General features: G+C 42.4%; 1 protein-coding gene across 1 annotated transcript; it reads left to right on the top strand.

The window, feature by feature from the left end:
• Positions 1-6,661: 6,661 nt before the first annotated feature.
• Cd180 (CD180 molecule) lies at positions 6,662-20,675 on the top strand. The gene is made up of 3 exons (XM_034523619.2): positions 6,662-6,910; positions 15,887-16,053; positions 18,612-20,675. Exons 1-3 carry the CDS (start codon positions 6,821-6,823, stop codon positions 20,338-20,340), a joined length of 1,986 nt encoding a protein of 661 aa, XP_034379510.1. The 5' UTR covers positions 6,662-6,820; the 3' UTR covers positions 20,341-20,675.
• The last annotated feature ends 965 nt before the right edge of the window (positions 20,676-21,640 follow it).

Raw genomic sequence — 21,640 nt, 5'->3', positions numbered from 1 at the left:
TACCCAGTTCTTGGAAACAGAGATTTAGGCATAGTCTTCATACCTGCCATTTTGAAGCCTGTCATGGAATCAGCCTAACCTTCTGTGTGATTTGTATTTGTTCAGCACAGGGAGTGGCACAATGAGGATGTATGAGGATGTAGGCCTTTGTTGGAGTAGGCGTGTCACTGTGAGTATGGGCTTTAAGACCCTCATCCTAGCTGCCTGAAAATGAGCCTTTCACTAGCAGCCTTTAGATGAAGATGTAGAACTCTCAGCTCTGCCTGCACCATGCCTCTCTAGATGCTACCATGCTCCTACCTTGCTGATAATGGACTGAACCCGTAAGCCAGCCCAAATTAAATGTTGTTTTTTTGTATGACTTGCCTTGGTCAAGGTGTCTGTTCATAGCAGTAAAACCCTAACTAAGACACCTTCTCACAAAAACAAAATAAATCTATGGCCTATAGGAAAGGGTAGAATAAAAGGTGGGACATCCGATAGGTAGAAAGGCTTCTGGGATAGAGCTAAGCGTAGGAAGATTCACCTGGGACATGAAGGACAGACGTGTGAGTGCCGAGCAGATGTACAAGAACTTAAATTAGAATACATGAGGTATTAAGTTATGAGCTAGTCAGAGAACGAGCCAAGCTTATGGCCAAGATACTTACAAATATAATAAAGCCTTAGAGTCATTATTTCTGGGAACAGGGGCACAGCTTACTGTAAACACCCCACAACACAGGTGTGGTCTTGTTGGAGGATGTGTGTCACTGGCATGGGACCTGGGGTTTCAGAAGCATGAGATAGCCCAATAGCAGCTCTTCCTGCTGCCTAGGGATCTGGGTGTAGACTGCTCAGCTACCTCTCTAGCACCATGTCTGCCTGCATGCTTCCATGTTTCCCACCATGGTGATAATGGACTAAACCTCTGAAACTAAGCCAGCCCCAGTTAAATGATTTTCTTTATAAGGGTTCCTGTGGTCATGGTGTCTCTTCACAGCAATAGAGCCCCTAAGACAACCATGTTATTTCAGACCAGAGAGTTTACCTCAGTTAGGAATTATCCTAATTCCTATTCCCACACTCCAGTCAGGCTTCTCTACCTTTAAATATTACATTCATTTTTACAGTTTCAGAGCCATACCCTGGGGATGCCTTTAACATGTGTGCCTTTATAAAACACATTCACTGAAGTAAAGAGAAGTTAATGAACAATACTGACATTGTGGTCAATTGCAAGTTAAGCCTTAGCAAGTGTTGTAATGCACTGTCTGTCTTTCCAGTATAAGTGGGTGACCACAGAAAAGAATGAAATCCAGATTTGGGGAGATGTTCCAACTTTAGGCACTTTTTAATGACCATAATGAAGCCAAGGGAAATGAATATTTCTACTAACGTCCAATAATGGTCATCTTGGGAAGAAGCGAAACCAAGGGCAGGAAATGGAAATTGCTTCAAAACAAGAAAGGCTCCTTCCTCTGAGTTCATAGGCCGGGAAGACTTGGCCTTGGAGGTGAAGAAAGATTTGGGGTATTTCTGAGATAAAAGCCAGCTGTCCTCGTAAGGACACTGTGCTCTCTCTCTCTCGGCTACAGCGTCACCAAAAACTTGCAGAACATCCTTCCCCAAATTTGCCTCATATGGATTGCTTTGAGCTAATGGTGACTGAGGAATAGCAGGGGTAGGAGAACCACTCTGCTCTCTCATCCTCAAGTGGTGTCTAAATTTCCCAGAGGAAAGGTTCCCTCCCTCAGCATGCAGAGAGCATTCTCATCAGTGTACGCAGAGTCAGACCAACAGACCACCACCAATCTCCCAGCAGATTCACACACAGATTCTTGACTGCTTTTCCACCGTCTAGCATTCCTACCTCAAACCTCTTTTTCATTTTCCTCACTACAGGTCCATAATTTATTAATCTTCATTAAAATTGAATAAGACACATTCTGCCCCCCCCCCCACCATATCTAATCATTTCTTTGGGATTTGGAGAATTTTCTCTTTGTTGTATGGATCACCATGTACCACATAAAAACATCAACATCAATTAGATTTCCATGCTTTATGACTTGCTCATCTGTCTTCCATCAGTTCAGTTCCTAAGCTCCATCTACAGAAGCTAAGAGGGGAGAGGAAAAGTCCCTACAAAGGGGCTGTACCTGAAGAAAGCCATGTCACCTCTCCGGAAGTAATTGGTGTTGAAGAGACCAATATTCAGCACAAAATACCCTCAAACCAAGTTCTCAGCACAAAAAAAAAAGATTTATTTTCTCTAGAGGAACAAACAGCGGAGGTTAAGAGACAAAGACAGGAGACAGGGGATGAGGAAAGAGACAAAACCTACAAGAAAGAAGAGGAAGAGGACTTTGTCACAGACGGGACAAAGGACTGCCTTTTGATATCAAGAAGACAGACGTGGCCCATAGGCAAATAAGGGTTTATAAAGGTAAAGGGGAAGTCCCATGGTAGAATGAGGTGTTTAATTTTAATTAGGCATGTTAATTATGTGAGCCAAAGGGGGCTCTTGACTGCTGGACTTCAGTACTTTGGTAGCTGGGCCTTGGTGGTCAGCCTCAGGAGGAGGAAGTGGCCAAATAAGTGAACTGACTTTAATGTCTAGCTTTAGGAATGTAATCTAACAGTTTTTAGCAAGGCAGAGGGGATGAAGAAGAAGGACAAGACCTGTCATAGCCATGTTTGCCATGCTTGGGCTGGCTAGAGTCCCTTCAAGTGTTACTGGCTCTAGGCAGCCTGATAATCAGACCTCCTAGTGTCACCATCTGCAAAGGATCAGAGGGTGTTTAGATATGTCATGAGACAGCACGCCATACAACCCTCAAAAAGAAGGAGTCACTTTGAGGGACACTCTACTTTGGATCTTTATGGCTCTACACCTTATGTTATAACAATTTGATTAAACATACACAAATTATCAGAAAATATAATGACCTGAAGTAAACGACCATAAAGTGTATTCAAATATTCAAGAATATTTTAGAAAATCAGGTATGTTGAGCCGTCTGGTGGAGGTGCCATGTAATGGGATGAGGAACCAGGCTTGAGCCAAAAGCAGAAGCAAAACTAAACATACAGAAGGGAAAGCAGTAAGTCACTACAGCGCCTACTGTTGCTCACATGATATAGTAGAGTTGCTCATGTGCTGCTTTTCAGACTTGGATCGGACAACATATTTTAGCTTGTATATTCCTGAAAATAAATTAGCCTTTGGATAACTACATGGAAAGTGTTCAAAGTCCAAAGCTGGGTCTCTAGGGTCCTAAGTCACTCTTAGTGTTAATGACTTCAGTGGTTCTCAACCTTCCTAATGGTGCAACCCTTTAATACAGTCCATCATGTTGTGATGATCCCCAACCATAAAACTGTTTTGTTGTTACTTCATAACCGTCATTTTACTACTGTTATGAATCATGATGTAAATATCTGTGCTTTCCAGTGGTCTTAGGTGACCCTGTGAAAGGGTCATCCAACACCACCCTCCCAAAGGAGTTGGCAAACAATAGGTTGAGAACCATTGACTCAGAAGCACAGAAGTGCACAAAGGCCTCACCAGACATGAAAATGGTCAGTTCTCCAGACTCATCCACTAAGTAACTACAGACCATAAAGGATGATCTTTAGTGGAATAATAAGGTATATGGAATTTGTATGCGAATCCATGTTAAGAGTTCTTATAAGGACACCTGTTGCTGTGGCAACAACTGGTCAATAGTAATAAATGTTCCCATTGCCTTTTCTCAGATTATCCTCTTCCTCTCTGAAAGAAAGATAAGTTCTCAGTGTGAATCATGGCTGTTCTATCTCTTCCTGGACACCCCAACCCATGGCACTGTGAGTAGATTGGCATTAGAAAGTGATAGTACCCCTGACCTCTTGCACCAGATAGTCTTTTCTAGTTTTTGTTTGCCAAGACTAAGCAATGCCATCTGGAGGAAGAAGGAGAGAGCAGATTGTCAAGACACAGCAAGTATAACTCCATTTACTGGCTCAGGCCAACTTTGTTACATAAGTAAGTTAGGAACTATAGTTTTAAAATAGAGTAATAAAGTCCTAAATAAAGAAGTTCCTTATAGAAAAAATAGCTAAGGGTCAGGGAGGTTGCTCAGTGGCTAAAGGTGCTTGCTGCACAAGCCCAATGACCTGAGTTCAATTCCCAGAACCTACATAAAGATAGAAAAAAAAAAAAAAACTTACTGCATAGAATTGTCCTCTGACCTCCACATAAGCCTAAACACATCAAACATTCAAATATATCAATAGTAAATAAAATAAAAGGTTTAACGAAAAGAAAAACTAATGTAATTCCATTACTGATAGTCTAAATGGTACAGAACCAGTTAGTGACAAAGATAGGATTCTAACTCATTTTTCTGTGATCATTGGGAAGTATTCATAAGCAGACTGCAAGGAGTCATAATGTATGAGCTTGTGACATAGAGGAACTGAACATTTTTAACCGACAAAGGGGAAGGATTGGAGACATTATCATTTTAAATACCCGTAGGACTGATAGATATGAAAGGGCTTGAATTTACCCACTTAGTAGCTGGAGGAAACCAGGAACACTACCGGTACAATATAGGGAGACTTTTACAGCTAAATAAAAGACCATGCCATATATTAAGAGCTAAAATCGCCCAGACCAATTTCTTGAGGAATGGTGTATTTTCTGTCACTGAGACATTTTTGGGGGAAGACTGAAAAAACGGTGCAGTCTGTCTAACCACAGCAGTGGAGCAGAGGGCTGTGGAGGGGAGAACTGAGGCATGAAAATCATTTGAATGGGGTGACCTTTAGGAGAATGTGATTCTTTACAATCTGGAACCAAATAAGGGCTTCAGTCTTGCCTCTGAACTCTAAAACCTATCTTCCTATCTGTTTGCAATAGTTTAAATTTTAATCTATTTCATATTTCAGGGTATTATGCCCTGAATATTTGATTTGAATGCTGTGGCAGAAGGTCACTCATATTCATTTATTTTCTTTTACTTTTATACACTGGCAGCGAGTCTTTTGAATCCATTATGCAAACGCACGCAAATCATATGCAAATGATGTGGCCTCAGAAAATGACAAAATCTTATGGCCTTAACGGAGCCATCAAACCTTTCTTTAAGACAGAAAGTAATCTGCCTTTTCAGTGTCTCTGGGGTAGGAGACAATTTCCTGAGAGTGATATTTACATGACATTGGGATTGGTGGTTCATACTAGACTTTCCTTCACATTCTTTATGTTTATGTAGGGCTTTAAGGTTAAGAACATTTTCCTAGGAATGATCCAGTTTGATCCTCATAATTACCATGCGACGTAAGCAGAACAGCCCCAGTCTTTCAGATGAGAAACTACATCCAGGGAAGTGTGGTGTCTTGTTGGAGGTCATTCAGTTGGCAAGCAATGGACCTGAGGCTTAGCACCTACGGGTCCTCACCATAACGGATGCCTTCCGTGAAGTGTCCTACCACTCACCTTTATTGGCTTAGATCATGTTTTGCAAATAGCATCTTCAGAGGTATGCTCATTGGTGAGGATGGCATTTTATGGAAAGCCTAGTTACTGAGAACAGCCCTAACATAGCCCCAGTGAGAAGCTTTTGCTGCCCATGTCCAGCCTCTGCTGAAATCGATGGGTGAACATTCTCTGCCCTATCTATGATTCAACTGTTTTAGGAGGCAACACCAATTATCCCCTATATATCAACTGCTCCAAGGTCAGAAAAGACCTGTGGTAGCTAAGTTTACTGGGTAAGTGCTTGAACTTTTTCTCTCCCTGCCACTCCTTGATCATCTGAATACTTGCCACCCCTATCAAAGGGATTTCTCTATTCCCTTTTTCTCCCCTTACTCCCTAGGGAGGCTTTCCTGTAACCTGGGCTGGCCTCAAACTCCCTATGACCTTGACCAGCCTATTCTCCTGCCTCTACCTCCCTAATGCTGAATTTTCTGGGAGGTATGCCCATGGCTATTTTATGGGATGCTGGGGACCAAACTTGGAAGTTTCATGCATGCTAAGAAATCACTTTAACAATTGAGTTATTCAATTTCAAAGCTATTTCTAAGGCAAAAGCTATCCCAAGCTGATATACTTATTTCTACTCCATTGTCCAGGCTTTTAACAGCTGTCTTGTTTAACATTGAGCCATTTGTGAGGCCAGGAAAGGGACTTTCACCTGAGCTGTTTTAACAGTCCTAAATCACCAGGGTGAAAGAAAACGTAATCTCTGTCCACAGAAAAAACAGTAGTGGTCCAGGAAGCAGCTGAGGTTCAGCTAGCAAGACTGTTGGGCCTGTCACCTCTTGCCCTAGTCCCCAGTGTCAAAGCCCTTTGGTTTGCTGCAGGGGAGCTTCTGCCCTGCTCCAACCCTTCTAGCCAATCACAAGGACAGCTAGAAAAAGTGGAATCCAGTGTGAGTACAGATTCCTGCATTCGCACACTCTAACAAGGATAGAACTAGAAACTGGCTAAGTGGTCCAAATCTCTTGAAACTGGCTTCAAGCCAGTGGGAAGCATCATAGTGAGACTAGAGGGCTGCACAACTCATCCATGTTTGACAGGAAATGCAGTGGGCCATCATGGGGCAGGGCTCTCAGTTATTTTTGGCCAAGATGGTTGGTATGCAAAAAGAACTTCCCCCTTTTTTTTTTTTCTCTTTTGCATCGCAGATCCACAAATGCTGAGCAGTTCCCAGCATTTCGGTTCTAAGATCGACTGACCTGAGCACCTCACTGCCTGCCAAATTACCAGGGCTATTAGAGTGTGATTAGATTGCTTGGCTCTGAGCATTAGCTAATCCTACGCAGCTGGGCTTGCTCTGGACCTGGGATGGCTCTGGACATCAGCTGCTTCTTTTTAGTGGTCCTCTTCTCCGCCAGCTGCCAAGCCATCACATCCTCGGATCAGAGGTGCATTGAGGTGAGTCCAAACTATTTATCTCTACCCAGCTGACACTTGCTGAAAAACCTGAGATACCGTCTACAGATTCATCTGAGCCTTGGCTTTCAGTCTCTGCTGTCCCGAAGGGGACAACTGGAGATAGCAATAGGTTTTGGTGCTGTTTGTCCACCATCCCAGGACATGGCCACTCCCCACAGAGCCCTTTGGTTTCTTGGTTGTGTTGGTAAAGACTAGTAAAGACAGGCTCATGCCAGGATTTAGAACATTTATAAGGATCATTGTGAATGAGATTGATTTTCTCCTCCAGTCAGACAAACCCTTCCATCTGTAGGACTAACCCAAGAGAGTAAATCTGAGAACCGAGGCAACTCAAACCTTCTGTTTTAAACTGTAAGAATGAACACACGGGAAGCCATGGAGAGAGAGAATGGCCTCTGTCTTTTGCCATCTTAAAATGACTCAACCTCCCTACTGCTGTCCTTGACTCTGGCAAGTGGCCAGTCCACATGGGCCTGCTTGACAAATGGTGAAGACAGAAATATCTGTGAGCCTTGGTGGCTTGGTTAGCCACTTTCCCACTTGAAGACTGAAAGGAGAATGTAAGCCAGGGATACCTAGGGGCACAATGAGCCTGAGGTGTAGTTAGAAGTCAAGGGTATGAATCAAACCCAAAGCCAGGAATAAAGTCTGGAGCAGAAACAAACAGAAGCTTGTTAGCCTTGAATTTGGGTGGACTCGGGATGCTCTCAGACTCTCAGCAGAGAGAGGATACCAGGGAAATTCAGGGCGGGGATGTTGTATTAGTGGCCTCAAGCTTCCAGAAGCAGAGCTTCAGAGTGAGGGAAGTTACACAATAGGAACTTACTGTTTGTCATTTCTGGAGGCTAGCGATCCAGGAGGGAGGTAGCAGCAAGGTTGTTTTCTTCCAAGGACTTTCTCTGTACCTTTAGATGGGTGTCCGATTATATCTCAATTTCTCTTATTGAGACATTAGTCATGCTGGCTTAGGACCTACCCAGAGTTCCTCCTTTTACTGTAATCATATCTTGAAAGGCCTTCTGTCCAGTTATAATCACATGAGGCACGGGGTCCTGGGAGTTAGAGCATCAGTAGCAGAAGTACATGGTTGGGAGGATGGGACACAATTCGGCCTATGAAAGAAAAAAAAAGAGGAAAGGGCCTTCATCAGCCCCAGCTCCACTCACTGCATTTAAGTTGGGAGCTCAATGTCATGCACCATGTAGATGTCGTAGGGAGATGAGAATGGGGACATCACCTCCTCAGTGACCAAAGACAAATGCAAGGCACCTGCTAACATCATCCTCAGACAGAATGATCCTGCCATTCATTTGGAGTGTCACAGAACTAGGCAATATACAATGCTCTGTTCTATATGTAGTAGGTTAGCTCTCAAAGCCCTGCACCTGTGGGAATCTGTCCAGCCCTTCTGAGGCCACAAGGAGTCCAGGAAGGGAAGCTTCCAACAGAGCTACTGAGCCATTCCAACTGTCCAAGGACAACACCAGGTTCTGATGCTGCCAGTTCCCTTTTGAACATGGCCCCTGCTTTGGCAGGGGGAAGAGGAACGGGGCAAAAAGAGAGAAGTTGTCTGCTCTAGTACTATACCTTTCGGGTCCTGGGGGTGGGGCTCAGTGCCCCAGATCCCCTAAACAACCTGTGTTAGAGTGAAGACTTCCCTTTTGGATAGACAGGTGAGAGTGAAGTCCTCTAACCCAGCAGTCCCAACCTCCACCCTGTGGCTGCCCCTTAACACGGGATTACTTTTAAATAGCCTTGTAACCGGTTTCATTAACATCCAATCTCTCTTTTCTCTTTGATTTTCTTTCATTTTTCTTTCTAAGCAGCTGACTTCCAAGGCTGTTTAATGCACGAATATGACGGGAGCATGTTTTTTCATGTTCCTGACCGCTAGGGCACAGGCAAGTGGGAGAATTCGAGATTTGGGTTCCACGTGTGGCCCTCTCCTCCATCCAAATCAACCTCCTTCTCCTGCTTCCTTTTCTTCCTCACCCCACCCACTTCAAGCATCATTAGGCACCTGCTGTCTGTCTGTCTGTCCCCATGACTCACCATCCTAAGCTCATCTCCCCTACTATAATAAGAAGGTTTTGTTTTGTAAAAATAAAAGCTATCTTTTCAGCTTAGTAAACTTTTGTTGAAGCAAGACACACATATAGAAAGTTCACAGGGCCCTAAATATTCAGTTAACTGCATTTTCGCTAACAAACATACACAGCTACTCCACATACAGCTCTAGACACAGTAGGTACTCAACACCCCAGGAGCCCTTAAGCCTCCTCCCAGGTATTATTAGATCCATCATAATGGTTGCATTTATGCCTGTTAAAAGATAACTTCATACACTCAGAGTTCTATCATAGAAACTCCAGCTCCCTGGTTGCTTTTGCTTGACATTAAATTGGTGACACTTTCTGATGAATGTGTAACAGTTATTTGTTGAGTCCTACTGTTGAGTGATACTCTTTTTGGTTGAAGACCCAACCACAATTTATGTATTTCTCTACTGTTAATAAAAAAACTGCATTGTTTATAATTTTTCAGAAGTTATGTATGATGTTGGTTTAGGACTTTCTTGATTATGTCTTTCTTTAGCAAACAAACAAATTTACATGAACTGAGTACCTGCATGGGTATATTTGTTCATAGGGTTTGTGTATGGGGGGGGGTTGCTAGCCTTATAAAACATCGCTACTAATTAACATTTGTTGGCAGTGTATGTGACTTTTGATTGCTTCAGAGTCTTGTTAACATTTGATTTTAAATGTGAGCCATCCTAATGGTTGGGGAAGTAGTTTTTTATTGGGATTCAGTTTTAATTTCTCTGATAAATTATTACATTGAGTAGTGATCACAGTAGTTTACACACCTCCCCTCTTCTTGCACTGCTGAGAGTCAAGCCCATTGTCAGTCTCATGGCAGACAAGCATTACGCCTCTAATGTACCCCCCAGCCCTCTACTACCACTTTTGAGTATGTGAAATGCATACGTCTTTGCCCTTCTTCTCCTTTGTCGCCTTGATTTGTAAGGGTTCTTCCTTATCTGATAGCCAATGTGTTCTTCCACTCTGAAACTTCCCTTTCAACTTCTCTAATCGTATCTTTTGCCAACTAGAAATTCTTTATATTATTGTAACTCAATTTAACGTTGTTTTTCTTTTACTTTTAATGCATTTCTAGTTTAAGAAAGCTTGACCTACCCCAGGCTATCATGATATTATCCCACAGTTTCTTCGGGAAGATTTAATTGTTTCATATTTCTAAGTTTCACAGCTTAAGGACTGATATATATATACATTTCTGTATATGTGTATGTTGGGTAGAAGTCAGGGTTAACATTTTAATTAACTTTTTTGCTTAGAAAAGTTCCAACCTACACACAAATTCTGAGAAAATTATAATAAAAATCATGAACACTCCACAGAGAATCTTCTGTTGCTAAATGCCACATGTTCTCTTTATGTGTGTAACAAAATTACAGGCATGACTAGGCCTTTAGGGACTAGCTTGCTAGTGTTCCACAGTTGCTTCTGTTGTGTTATAGCATTTTCAAAGCATTCTGGACTACTTCCAGAGACTGTAAATTTACTTCCCCCACCCCATTTCAAGTATGCTCCTCTTGGCCTCTCTCTTCACTCAAAACCAGGGTAAGAAAGTCTTTCGGTTTCTAGGAGCAGGGTGGGCTTTAAAAACTTCATGTTCACAGATGCAAAAGCTTTCCAGAAACTTTAGACAGTGGGGTGATATGCTGATTCCTTAGGAACTCCTCTTGCTCTGGGCTTGTCCAGCCCTTGCCCCTTGTCTGGATGCTTTTCACAGCTTGCCTGCCTGCAGGGTGAGCTATCATCCCCAAGCTACTGCTGGGAAAAGAGAGGCCCAGGCATTACAGTGCTGTGAGCTTACATTTAATGGCAAGCAGGCTAATTCTGTAGAGCAGTGGTTCTCAACCTTCTTCATGCGGCCACCCCTTAATACAATTCCTCCTGTTGTCATGACCTCTCAAGCATAAAATTGCTACTTCCTAACTGTAAGCTTGCCACTGTTAGGGATTGTAATGTAAATATCTGATAAGGGACCTGAATGAAAGTGTTGTTCAACATCCCTCCCCCCAAGAGGAGGGTCTCAACCCGAAGCTGCTGGAGAGGCTCAGAAGTAAGTTTAACTGGAATGTCCTTCACTTGGAGGAGCTTAACTGCATAATTTTAGGGATGTGCCTTCCTGGGAGGTTTTGTTTCATTTGTTGTTTTGTTGTGTTTGCTTTGCTTTGTTGACAGAGTAATCTTTGCTCTGGAATTTAGCTTACCAGTCAGATTGCTCCTTTGGATCAAGGTGATTAAAGGGAGGGGTGGGGGAAGGGAGGTGTTTCCAAAGCCTCATGCCTGTATGTGTCACGTGTACTGGACAATCCAAAACGTGGGGCTAAGCATTCTGGAGAAATCCAAAGGCTTCCAATTTAAAAAAAAAAAAAAAATCTCAAGGCTTGCAAGGAGAGAAAATGCAGCAAGACAGGAGGGAGTTGAGGTACAGCAGTAACAAAATAACAGTCCTGATTGAAAAAATGCAAAAGACAGCCTGCACGGAGAGAGGGTGGCAAAACAAAGGTGGCACTAGGTCCTTGGGAGCCCTGCTCTGAGTGAAAGAGGCCCAGCCCTGCGACCAAGCTGACACAAGTCAGCTGATACAGGTCAGCTGACACAGAGCCTCGGGCACAGGTCCCAGTGCACCCTGCGCCCCAAACAAATGCTTCTTGAGCCAGAGCAGGGTGTGTGCAGTTGCACGCATCTGAGTGGCTTTGCCGAAGCCCTGCTGGCACAGAAATTCACATTAAGGATGGGCCCTGTCATCAGTCAGTGCAACCAATCAAGGAGGAAGAGTGCAAAAGCAACTTTGGAAACTGCCTATCTCCAGAAAGAAGTGCATGGGAGTGACTGAACTGTTGGTTGCTTCCCTGCGGTCTGTCTATTCATCCTCTGAAGCAGGAACCTTCCACTATGACCCCATGCTGTGCTGTTAGAACTCACTCAAAGCTTTGACAGTGTCCAGAAAGACACAAGGTCACTATTGTGGAGCTTCTACCAAGATGCAGCTTTCTACCAGGAAACATGTAGATATACAAGATGTCCTGGCACAATGAGTCTACATTTTTTTCATATATAGATATGAAAAAATTATATATATATATATATATATATATATATATATATATATGTCTTAAGAGGCTGAGGAATTACCTCAGACTACAGAAGTCTGTGGAAATTTGACAACAAATACAAGGAAGGTATGATTCCAGATTGGAGAAACAGAAAATTGCCTTGAAGGGCAATGTGACAACAACTGGAAAAATTACGGATTGTTGGATAACAACCCGAATTGCTGTTAAGCATTCTGAACTTGATAATAGTACTGTGGCTGTACGTCCTTGTTCTTAAGGAGGTATAAAGTGGGTATCTGTAATATACAAAGCCTTACATTCCAGAGAAACAAACAAGAGTGACCATGTGTGTCCCATGCTCACACATCTAGCCTTAAAAAAAATACAAATCAACTGAAAATGTTGCTGACTATCATGGTCATAACAATTTGTGTTGAAGACCCCCAAACTCGGGAGACCCTTACTCAAGTCTCGGGAAGTCTCGACCACCCACAAACTCCAAGACACCGTACCTCCCCTTCCCACTCCCCTGGTTTGTGGTTTACCCCTTTAAAAACCCTCCTCAGACTGACTTGCTTTGTCAAACTCTACTCCTGCAGCTCCATGGAGATTTGTGGAACAGACTTTGGTGAGCTCCTTCTTGACACTGTCAGGCCCTGGTGCTCACTCCTCTCTTCCTCTCCTCTCCCCTCCCCTCCCCTCCTCTCTCCTTTCTTTCCCTCCCCCAGCCCCGCCCCTATTTCACTGTCTTGCCTTTCCTTCTCCAGCAGCTCCCATGGCCCCTGGCTCAGCAGAATTCCTGCAGCCCCTACTTTCTGAATTCTGAATCCCATCAGTGCAGCAAAAAGCTTAGGAAGCCTAGGAGAGACTGACACAGGAAATAATCTCAGTGTCCTGGGTATGTATGTGCAGGAGGGGGAAACCTTTTGCTGTAGGATTAGAATACAGATGGCAGATTGGGGGATTCCCCTTTCTCCACACGTATGTGATATGCCAATGGGGACCAGAAAAAACAATAGTGTTCAAGCCACCTGGAACCATAGTAGCATTGAGCCCAGTCTGCACAGCTTCTCTCTGGGTGAGCCTCATTCATAGGCACCAGGGACAGTCTGGTAATGTGCTTTTCACCACCAGTCAGCTAAATCTAAGTTTTAAATGCAAAGTGTGCATTTCAAGGACATTATGTGGATGGATTTGTGACAGTGCCTAGAGGACTCTGGATCTATAAAAATGGAGAATAAATTACAAGGAAATATAAATATGGCATTTTCTTCAGCGACACTTATAATAACCTCACAGCACAAAAGGAAACCAGCGGTTTCCTGTGGATGCGTATGCTTAGTGGAGCTAGGAGAAAGTGTGCCACAGGGCAGGAAATGAAGTTAAGCTAAACGGGACGGAAGTGATGCCCACTCAAGAGCCTAGCTCTTCAGAGCTCAGGAAGGGGCCTGCACTCCTATCTCCTGCTAGGGAAATCAGTTTGTAGACAGCAGTAGGAAGGCAGTTGAACTACAGGTGGGTGGAGCAGCCCCAGTGAACCAGCAGAGAGCAGGTCCAGGACCAGGAGCTGGGCAGTTGCATGAGTTCACATAGGCTGTGATATCTGAGCACTGGTGGTCCCTGTTGTCCGTCTTCCTGTACCTCCAATGGTACTTTTCTTTCCTAGGAGCCCCCTACGTGCGATGTACATCAGCAGACCTTGCTACCTATTTCCCCTCATCAGACATACACCAGCCCTCTATACTGTAGCACTCTCAGATAAACCATGACCATATAGTTTGGTGGCCTTCTGTTGAATACATTCCCATTTCTACTTAGTTCAAGATCTGCGTCTTAGATTAGGGATTGAGGAGTCAATCCCCACTAGATTTTAAGATCTTCAACTATGCTGGACACAGAGTAGACCCAAAGTCCCACAGTCTGGTAGTCACAGCCTGCAGATCCAAAAAGGGGAAATGATGATTTATGTTTTAGGGTTGAAATACCCGGTATCTATGCTAGTTTCCTTTTAACATTGCGTCTAGAAAATTTGTTACAAAATAGTTACAAGAGCTTCCAAATACTCATGCCCTCACCATCCAAGGGCCAGCAGCATTTGTGTTCATGTAGGCTGTGAGATATCTGCGTACTGCTGATCCCTGTTGCTCATCTTTCTGTACCCAGTTCTCTCTCCTCCCCTCCTTTTCTGTTTGTTTTATTTATTTATTATTTATTATTCTGTTTTATATTATTATTTTATATTATTATTATTTATTTATTTATTATTCTGTTTGTTTGTTTTATTGTTGAAACAGGGGCTTTCTCTATCTCAGACATGCTAAAATTCACAGCAATCCTCCTGTCTTAGCTTCCCAAGTGCTGGGATTATAGACTGATCTCTATCTGATCTCTCTCTCTCCTCTTACTTATTTTTTTACTAAAGTATGTTAAAACAAATCTCATCTTTGTCATTTAATCTCTAGCTACTTTAAAGTGCATCTCAAAAGACTAAGCCGATCTTTTACGTAATTACATTAGCCACTGGTGTTAAGAAATCTACTCTTCCCCTTCCCCTCTCTATGGAAAATTTATTACTTCTCAATATCATTAAATCTTGTCTTCCAAGTACTCTGATGGTTAATAGAATGTCTTTTCCTAACATTTTTCAAAATCATAATCTAAGCAGAGATTAGTCTATTACTATTATTTGCTTTTCTAACAAATCTTATATATCTTTCTCTTCTAAAATCTTTCTCTTCTAAAAACTTTTCAACATGTGTGTACATGTGGGTGGAGTCAACTTGCAAGGATAACTTGCAAGAGTTGGTTCTTTATTTCTGTCCCGTGAGTTCCACGGGAACAACTCCGGCTGGCAGGCTTTGTGGCAAGTGCCCTTATCCACTGAGTCCTATCTCTAGACTCTTCGTTATTTCACTAGACTCTTCCTTATTTCTTAACAGTCTCCCACCCTCCTCCTCCTCCTCCTCTTCCACTGTCCCCTTCTTTTTCCAGTTACTGTGTAGAATGTTAATGTATAGACTGTCTCACTCTCTTTATTTGGCTGACTGCTACTTTGTGATGTTTTAACTTAAAGCTGCTCTGTTGCTCACCTGGAGATAGAAAGCTAGACTAGATTCAAATTTATTCATTCACTTGGTAGCTTGTTTTGGGCAAGACTGTTTTTACAGGGTTCCTTTAGGGAGAACCACATTCGGTTCATCTAGACTCATACCGATAATGATGTGGCTACTGACAATCTTTTTCTCTTCTAGTACTTAGGATTAGAAACATGCTTTTGTACTATAGAAAGCTCTCTTGTTTTTTGTTTTTGTTTTTGTTTTTTTTTTTAATTGTTGTTTGTTTGGAGGGTGTTTGTTGAGACAGGGACTTGCTATGGAGCTCGCATCATCCTTGAATTCACAGGCCTCCTGATCCTCTCTGTAGTGCTGAGATTAGCGGTGTGCCCCCCACGCGCTGGCTTACAGCCAATCCTTGGCTAACAAAGTGTAATTTTCTCAACATCATCTGATGCCATCATTCAGAGTTCTCTGATGGACTACAAATGCCTTTCACTAGCTGATTTATTTGAATCATCATCTAAGCAAGGCAGAGTGCTTCATTATTATTCTTTGTGGTTTCTTACTTTAAAAAAAACCTATGATGAATAAGACTGTGTGTAAGCATTCTGTGGTTTTGCAAGTAGATTTTTGATAAATATTACTAGACATGGGATTGCTTCTCAAAAGGCAAATCATGCATGAATTTTCTAGAGAGTGAATCAAACTACCAAATCCAGTATTAATTCATATTGCTTCTCCCATCAGAAAGAAGCCAACAAAACATACAACTGTGAAAATTTAGGTCTCAGTGAAATTCCTGGCACTCTACCAAACTCAACAGAATATTTGGAGTTCAGCTTTAATGTCTTGCCTACGATTCAAAATACGACCTTCAGCAGACTCGTAAATCTCACATTTCTGGATTTAACCAGGTAGGTATTTCAATTCCTTGAGTGCTCTTGACATTTTACTTAAGCAAAACTGTATTGTACACCCCAAGTGTCTAATCCCAAGTGTCTCCGATATCTCCTATAGGGCCACACATAAGGGGCTTGTGTGTTTATCCTTTCCTAAGAAACATATTCTGAGTGCTATTTTCTATTGCAAATAAATGCCAGTCAATTAGGAGGAAAACATTCTGCTTTCCAGCTCTGCCTTAGTAGTGCTGTCTAGGAAGTTCTAAAGCAGTGGTTCTCAACCTATGAGTCAGGACCCATTTCTGGGTGGAATGACCCTTTCACAGGGTTACATGTCAGATATCCTGTATATCTATCTATATTATAATTCATAACAATAGTTAAATCACAGTTATAAAGTAGAAACAAAATAATTTTATGGTTGAGGAGCCAACACAACATAAGGAACTGTATTAAATAAAGGGTTGTGGCATTAGGAGGGTTGAAAATCACATCTAAGAATTATTGATGGTGAAGACCCTCATACTCGGGAGACCCTTCCTCAAGTCTCAGGAGATCACGACCACCCAAAGATCACAAGAAACCATACCGGGATGCAATCAGCAGAGGCTTTATTAGGGAAGTTAGCCAGTAGTCAAAACTACAAGCTCTTTAGCTCCAAGAGCAAGGTTTTGGCCCAGAGTGGTGTGTTAAAGGGTCTTTTATAGCATGGGGTGGAGAAAGGAAGGCATTTTCGCGCACTTACACATGAATGGTTGCATTTTCACGCGGTTACACATGATTGGTTGTTTTACAAATTTTGAACATAGCACTGGGAAGACCAAGGGAGGGAGGGGTAACCAAGAACAGTGGAACATTTCAGAGGAATCCAGCCCAAATGATCTAGAGTCATGTGAAAATCACTCTGCACACGCATTCTTCTCAAAAATGTGGTTTTTACCATGCCATTGTGCCCTATCCTGCTATTTCAGATAAACTATTTTTACTTTTTCCGGCTATAGCCCCACCTAGGTGGCAGCATCTTTTATCTGTGGTCAAGAACGTGTCTTCCTGCCTTGGGCCTCTCCCGTGGGAGAGGCTTGAGGAATGTAATCCAGCAAGTGTCCTTCACCTGGAATGTGAAGGCCTGAAATCTTATTTTCAGTTAAAATGACCTTTATAATTTTTCACTCTACAATGGCAAAAATAAAAACAAATCTGGATCAAATCTGATACCATATTACACTGCGAGTTAACAGAGTTGGCTGTCACTGAGCAATGAGGAGAAACTCATAGATATCTCTAGTAATTTTGTTGTTGTTGTTTGTTTGAGACAAAGTCTCTCTATGTAGTCCTGGCTGTCCTGGAATTCACTATGTAAAGCAGGCTGACCTTGAACTCACAAATATTTGCCTGCTTCTGCCTCCCGAGAGCTTGGATTAAAGGCTAGCACCCCTTCCTCAGGCTTCTATTAACTATTTACTTGTTTTATACGAATTGGATAAAGAGTTCCATTATCTGTTCTAGAGGCAGAATCATGATTCCAACTGGTGAAATATAGCCAGAAAGTTTTGTCTGAATGCTTGAGAACACATGGGCAGAAATATCCAAAGCAAACAAGGGTGTGCAACTTGCGTTTGTGGAAAGGAGAAAGAAGCCTGATGCTTCCACAACACCTCTAACCCTTTCAGCAGCTTTCTACATTGGTCCTTCCATTCCTGCAGAGTGGGAGAACACATGCATCTATAGTGATCTTTCTTGTTTATAAGCACTATCGTCAGATGCTACAGCCAATATCACTACTCACTTGTGGGCAGACGAGGAAACCATCAGTATACATGCATGCAAACAAAAGGGTGTGTGTTCATGTGCGCAAGTGTGTAATTAATCCAGTATTTTTAGATAGAATACCAGAACAGTGATTTCTTTACTGTTTTCCAGTTCAAGGAGCATTTTTCCATGTAGCTTCTGACACACCGTTCTTCATAAACCCCTTTTATGTTTACCTGATACAAAAAGAGAGCAAGACTATAGCCTGCTGGTAGAATATATGTTAGCATGCGTTAGGTCCCAGATTCAATTTTTATTAACACTGCCCTCTACCAAAAAAAAAAGAAAGAAAGAAAGAAAGAAAGAAAGAAAGAAAGAAAGAAAGAAAGAAAAGAAAAAAATCAGTAAAGGTTATATGTTGTCTATGATGTTACTAATCTATATTGTTTCCTATGCAGATATATAGTTTTTGGTATAGTTTATATTAAATTAAGCAGTAAAGCATAGTTTGGGTTTTGACAATCAAATCACTGTTTTTTGTTTTTCTTATCATAAAAAAAAAAAAGAAATTTAAAAATCCCTGAGAATTCACTCTAAAAGGGACAAGGAATATAGATTAAATTCTGAATCAGAGTGTTCAGAACTGGGGCTATTCATTAATCCATCAAACTCTTCTGTGTGTATGGAATAAGGTTCTGTTTTACTTTTCAGTAATGTATACTATTTGGCTGTTTCAACAATGGATCTGTTAGTCCACCACTGTGCTGGTATTTGTTCTTTTGTCCCTGTATAAATGATTGCTGAATGTTCTTATCTTCTTTGAGGTGCCAGATTTACTGGATACATGAAGATACTTTCCAAAGCCAACATCGGTTAGACACACTTGTGCTAACTGCAAATCCCCTGATATTTATGGCAGAGACAGCACTTAGTGGGCCTAAGGCACTGAAGCATCTGTTCTTCATCCAAACAGGAATATCCAGTATTGATTTTATCCCAGTGCACAATCAACAATCCTTGGAAAGTCTCTATCTTGGAAGCAACCATATTTCCTCCATTAAGCTCCCCAAAAATTTCCCAACAGAGAAGCTGAAGGTCCTGGATTTTCAGAATAATGCTATCCATTACCTGTCTAAAGAAGATCTGAGCTCTCTACGGCAAGCCACTAATCTGAGCCTTAACTTAAATGGAAATGACATTACAGGAATAGAGCCAGGGGCTTTCACGTCAACTGCCTTCCGAAGTTTGAACTTTGGAGGGACACACAGCTTGCTCGTTATCTTCAAGGGTTTGCAGAACTCTACTATCCAGTCTCTCTGGCTGGGGACATTTGAGGACATTGATGACGAAGATATTAGTTCCTCCATGTTTGAGGGTCTCTGCAAAATGTCTGTTGAGAGCATCAACCTACAGAAGCATCACTTCTTCAACATTTCCTCCAACACATTCCACTGTTTCAGTGGCCTCCAGGAACTGGACCTCACGGCCACTCACTTGAGAGAACTGCCGTCTGGGACTGTGGGACTAAGCAAACTTAAGAAATTAGTTCTCAGTGCAAATAAGTTTGAGAATTTGTGCCAAATCAGTGCTTCTAATTTCCCCTCCCTTACTCACCTTTATGTCAAAGGCAACATGAAGAGACTCCAGCTTGGTACTGGCTGTTTAGAAAACCTAGAAAATCTTCGTGAACTTGATCTAAGCCATGATGACATTGACACTTCTGACTGTTGCAACCTGCAACTCAGAAACCTGTCTCACTTACAGAGCCTGAACCTGAGCTACAATGAACCACTGGGCCTCAAGACTGAGGCATTCAAAGAATGTCCTCAGCTAGAGCGGCTAGATTTGGCATTTACCCGACTACAGGTTAAAGATGCACAAAGTCCCTTCCAGAACCTCCATCTTTTGAAGGTACTAAATCTCTCCCACTGCCTCCTTGACATCAGCAATCAGCATCTCCTCGATGGCCTGCCAGTGCTCCAGCATTTGAACTTACAGGGAAATCACTTTCCAAAAGGGAATATTCAAAAGACCAACCCACTTCAGACACTGGGAAGCCTAGAAATCCTGATTTTATCCTTTTGCGATCTCTCCTCCATTGACCGGCAAGCCTTCACCAGTCTGAAGATAATGAATCACGTAGACCTGAGTCACAACAGGCTGACATCCAGTAGCATCGAGGCTCTTAGTCACCTTAAGGGGATCTACCTCAATCTAGCCTCCAATCACATCAGCATCATCCTGCCCAGTCTCCTCCCCATCTTGTCCCAGCAGAGGACCATTAATTTAAGACAAAATCCCCTTGACTGCACTTGCTCAAACATTTACTTTTTGGAATGGTACAAAGAAAACATGCAAAAACTTGAGGACACAGAGGACACTCTTTGCGCAAATCCCCCATGGCTGAAGGGAGTCAGGCTCTCCGATGTCTCCCTGTCGTGTAGGATGGCAGCTGTGGGCATTTTCTTTCTCATTGTATGCTTGCTCTTGTTTGCTGTTTTGTTGATTTTTGCTGTGAAATACTTTCTCAGGTGGAAATACCAGCACATTTAGTTCAAGGTTTCCAGAGAAGGCAGATAAATGTGTTTAGCAAAATTGTCCCAAGTGAAGAAACTGTAATCCTAGAGTAACCAGACTTTTCTACTGGTTCCTAGGACTGGGCTAGGGGTTCACTGAGCTTTTCTGAACATATGTCTTACTCATATGAGTCTCCCATGGTGCTGTGGCTGGAGGACCAGACGTGGCTGAGACACAGAGCCAGTTCCTCCAGTGAAAAGTGACCCACATTCACTGAATACCCAATAGCAACCCCCCACCCATCTGAGAAAAAAGAGCATTACATCATAACCATGATCATCTCCCCACCCCATCCCACCCCTCTCACCCACCCACCCACCCCAGGCCAAACCCTGGCTCCCACCCCCAGCCCAGCCTCCACCCAACTTGGCTATGCTGGGGCCAACTCTGACCCTCCACTCTCTCACACACTCTGACATTTTGCTTGAGGCTAAGCTCTCTGTAATTGAGCCATTTGGGAAAGTTAAGTTCCAGCAAAATCTAATGCACATTTTAAATGACAAAAGATAAAAATAAACAAAACCCCCCAAAAATACACAATGAGTTAAAAAGAAAAGACAAAGTAATAGATTCTGTTCTCAACTAAATTCTATTAGTCACCTCAATTATTTGCTTTCTAAGGTTTTGAGAAACCCCTAGGGTGCACCAAAGAACAAAACTTGTAAAGCCTGGTCCTATCCATCCCTAAAGGTTAAGATTTCAGCCATTTCACAAGGAGGCTCCTCTTCCCGATCTAGTATTCTGGCTCTTTGGTTGCAGACTTAGAGGTGGGTGAACTCTTAAGTTCAGACTTAAAGTCCAAACTGCTCTTTTTATTATCCAGGGTTCTGGTCCTTGGATCTCTCTCCCACAGGAACAGAGAGAAGAATTGTGTCTGGTTCCCAGGCTGGCCTTCCAAAGCCTGTTGATCCCTTTGGAGAATACTGCACACCTTCGCAATGAAACATTGTGAATTTACATATCACTGCACACTAGCTAAGCGGAACATGATAAGGCCAGTTGTACTGAGAAGGGTTTCTGTTCAGGCCAAGGGTATTCCCAAGGGTGTAGCAATGACAGACAGTATGAGGCTATTGAAAGCAGACAGACAGAACAAGATACTTCCCAAGTCCCAGAATCCTTCTGGTGAAGGCTGGATCTTCTGAAGTCTGAATTGCTGGTTGAAACTCAGTTATTGTAATGTTTATAGTTACTATTCTCTGAATCTAGGAATTTAAGCACCAATAAATTGGTAATATTTGGAAAAGATTGCATAAATACTAGATATATATATATA

This window comes from Arvicanthis niloticus, chromosome 19 (assembly GCF_011762505.2).
Source record: "Arvicanthis niloticus isolate mArvNil1 chromosome 19, mArvNil1.pat.X, whole genome shotgun sequence".
NCBI lineage: Eukaryota > Metazoa > Chordata > Mammalia > Rodentia > Muridae > Arvicanthis > Arvicanthis niloticus.
Note: the sequence above shows the minus strand (reverse complement) of the source record. Positions and strands in the feature narration are given on the sequence as shown.

What these genes read in the sequence shown, in the direction of transcription:
- Cd180 (XM_034523619.2), top strand. Translation starts at nt 6,821, where the DNA reads ATGGCTCTGGACATCAGCTGCTTCTTTTTAGTGGTCCTCTTCTCCGCC. An exon ending in CGGATCAGAGGTGCATTGAG is followed by an intron (nt 6,911 to 15,886) that starts GTGAGTCCAAAC and finishes TTCTCCCATCAG; the next exon opens with AAAGAAGCCAACAAAACATA. An exon ending in ACATTTCTGGATTTAACCAG is followed by an intron (nt 16,054 to 18,611) that starts GTAGGTATTTCA and finishes ATCTTCTTTGAG; the next exon opens with GTGCCAGATTTACTGGATAC.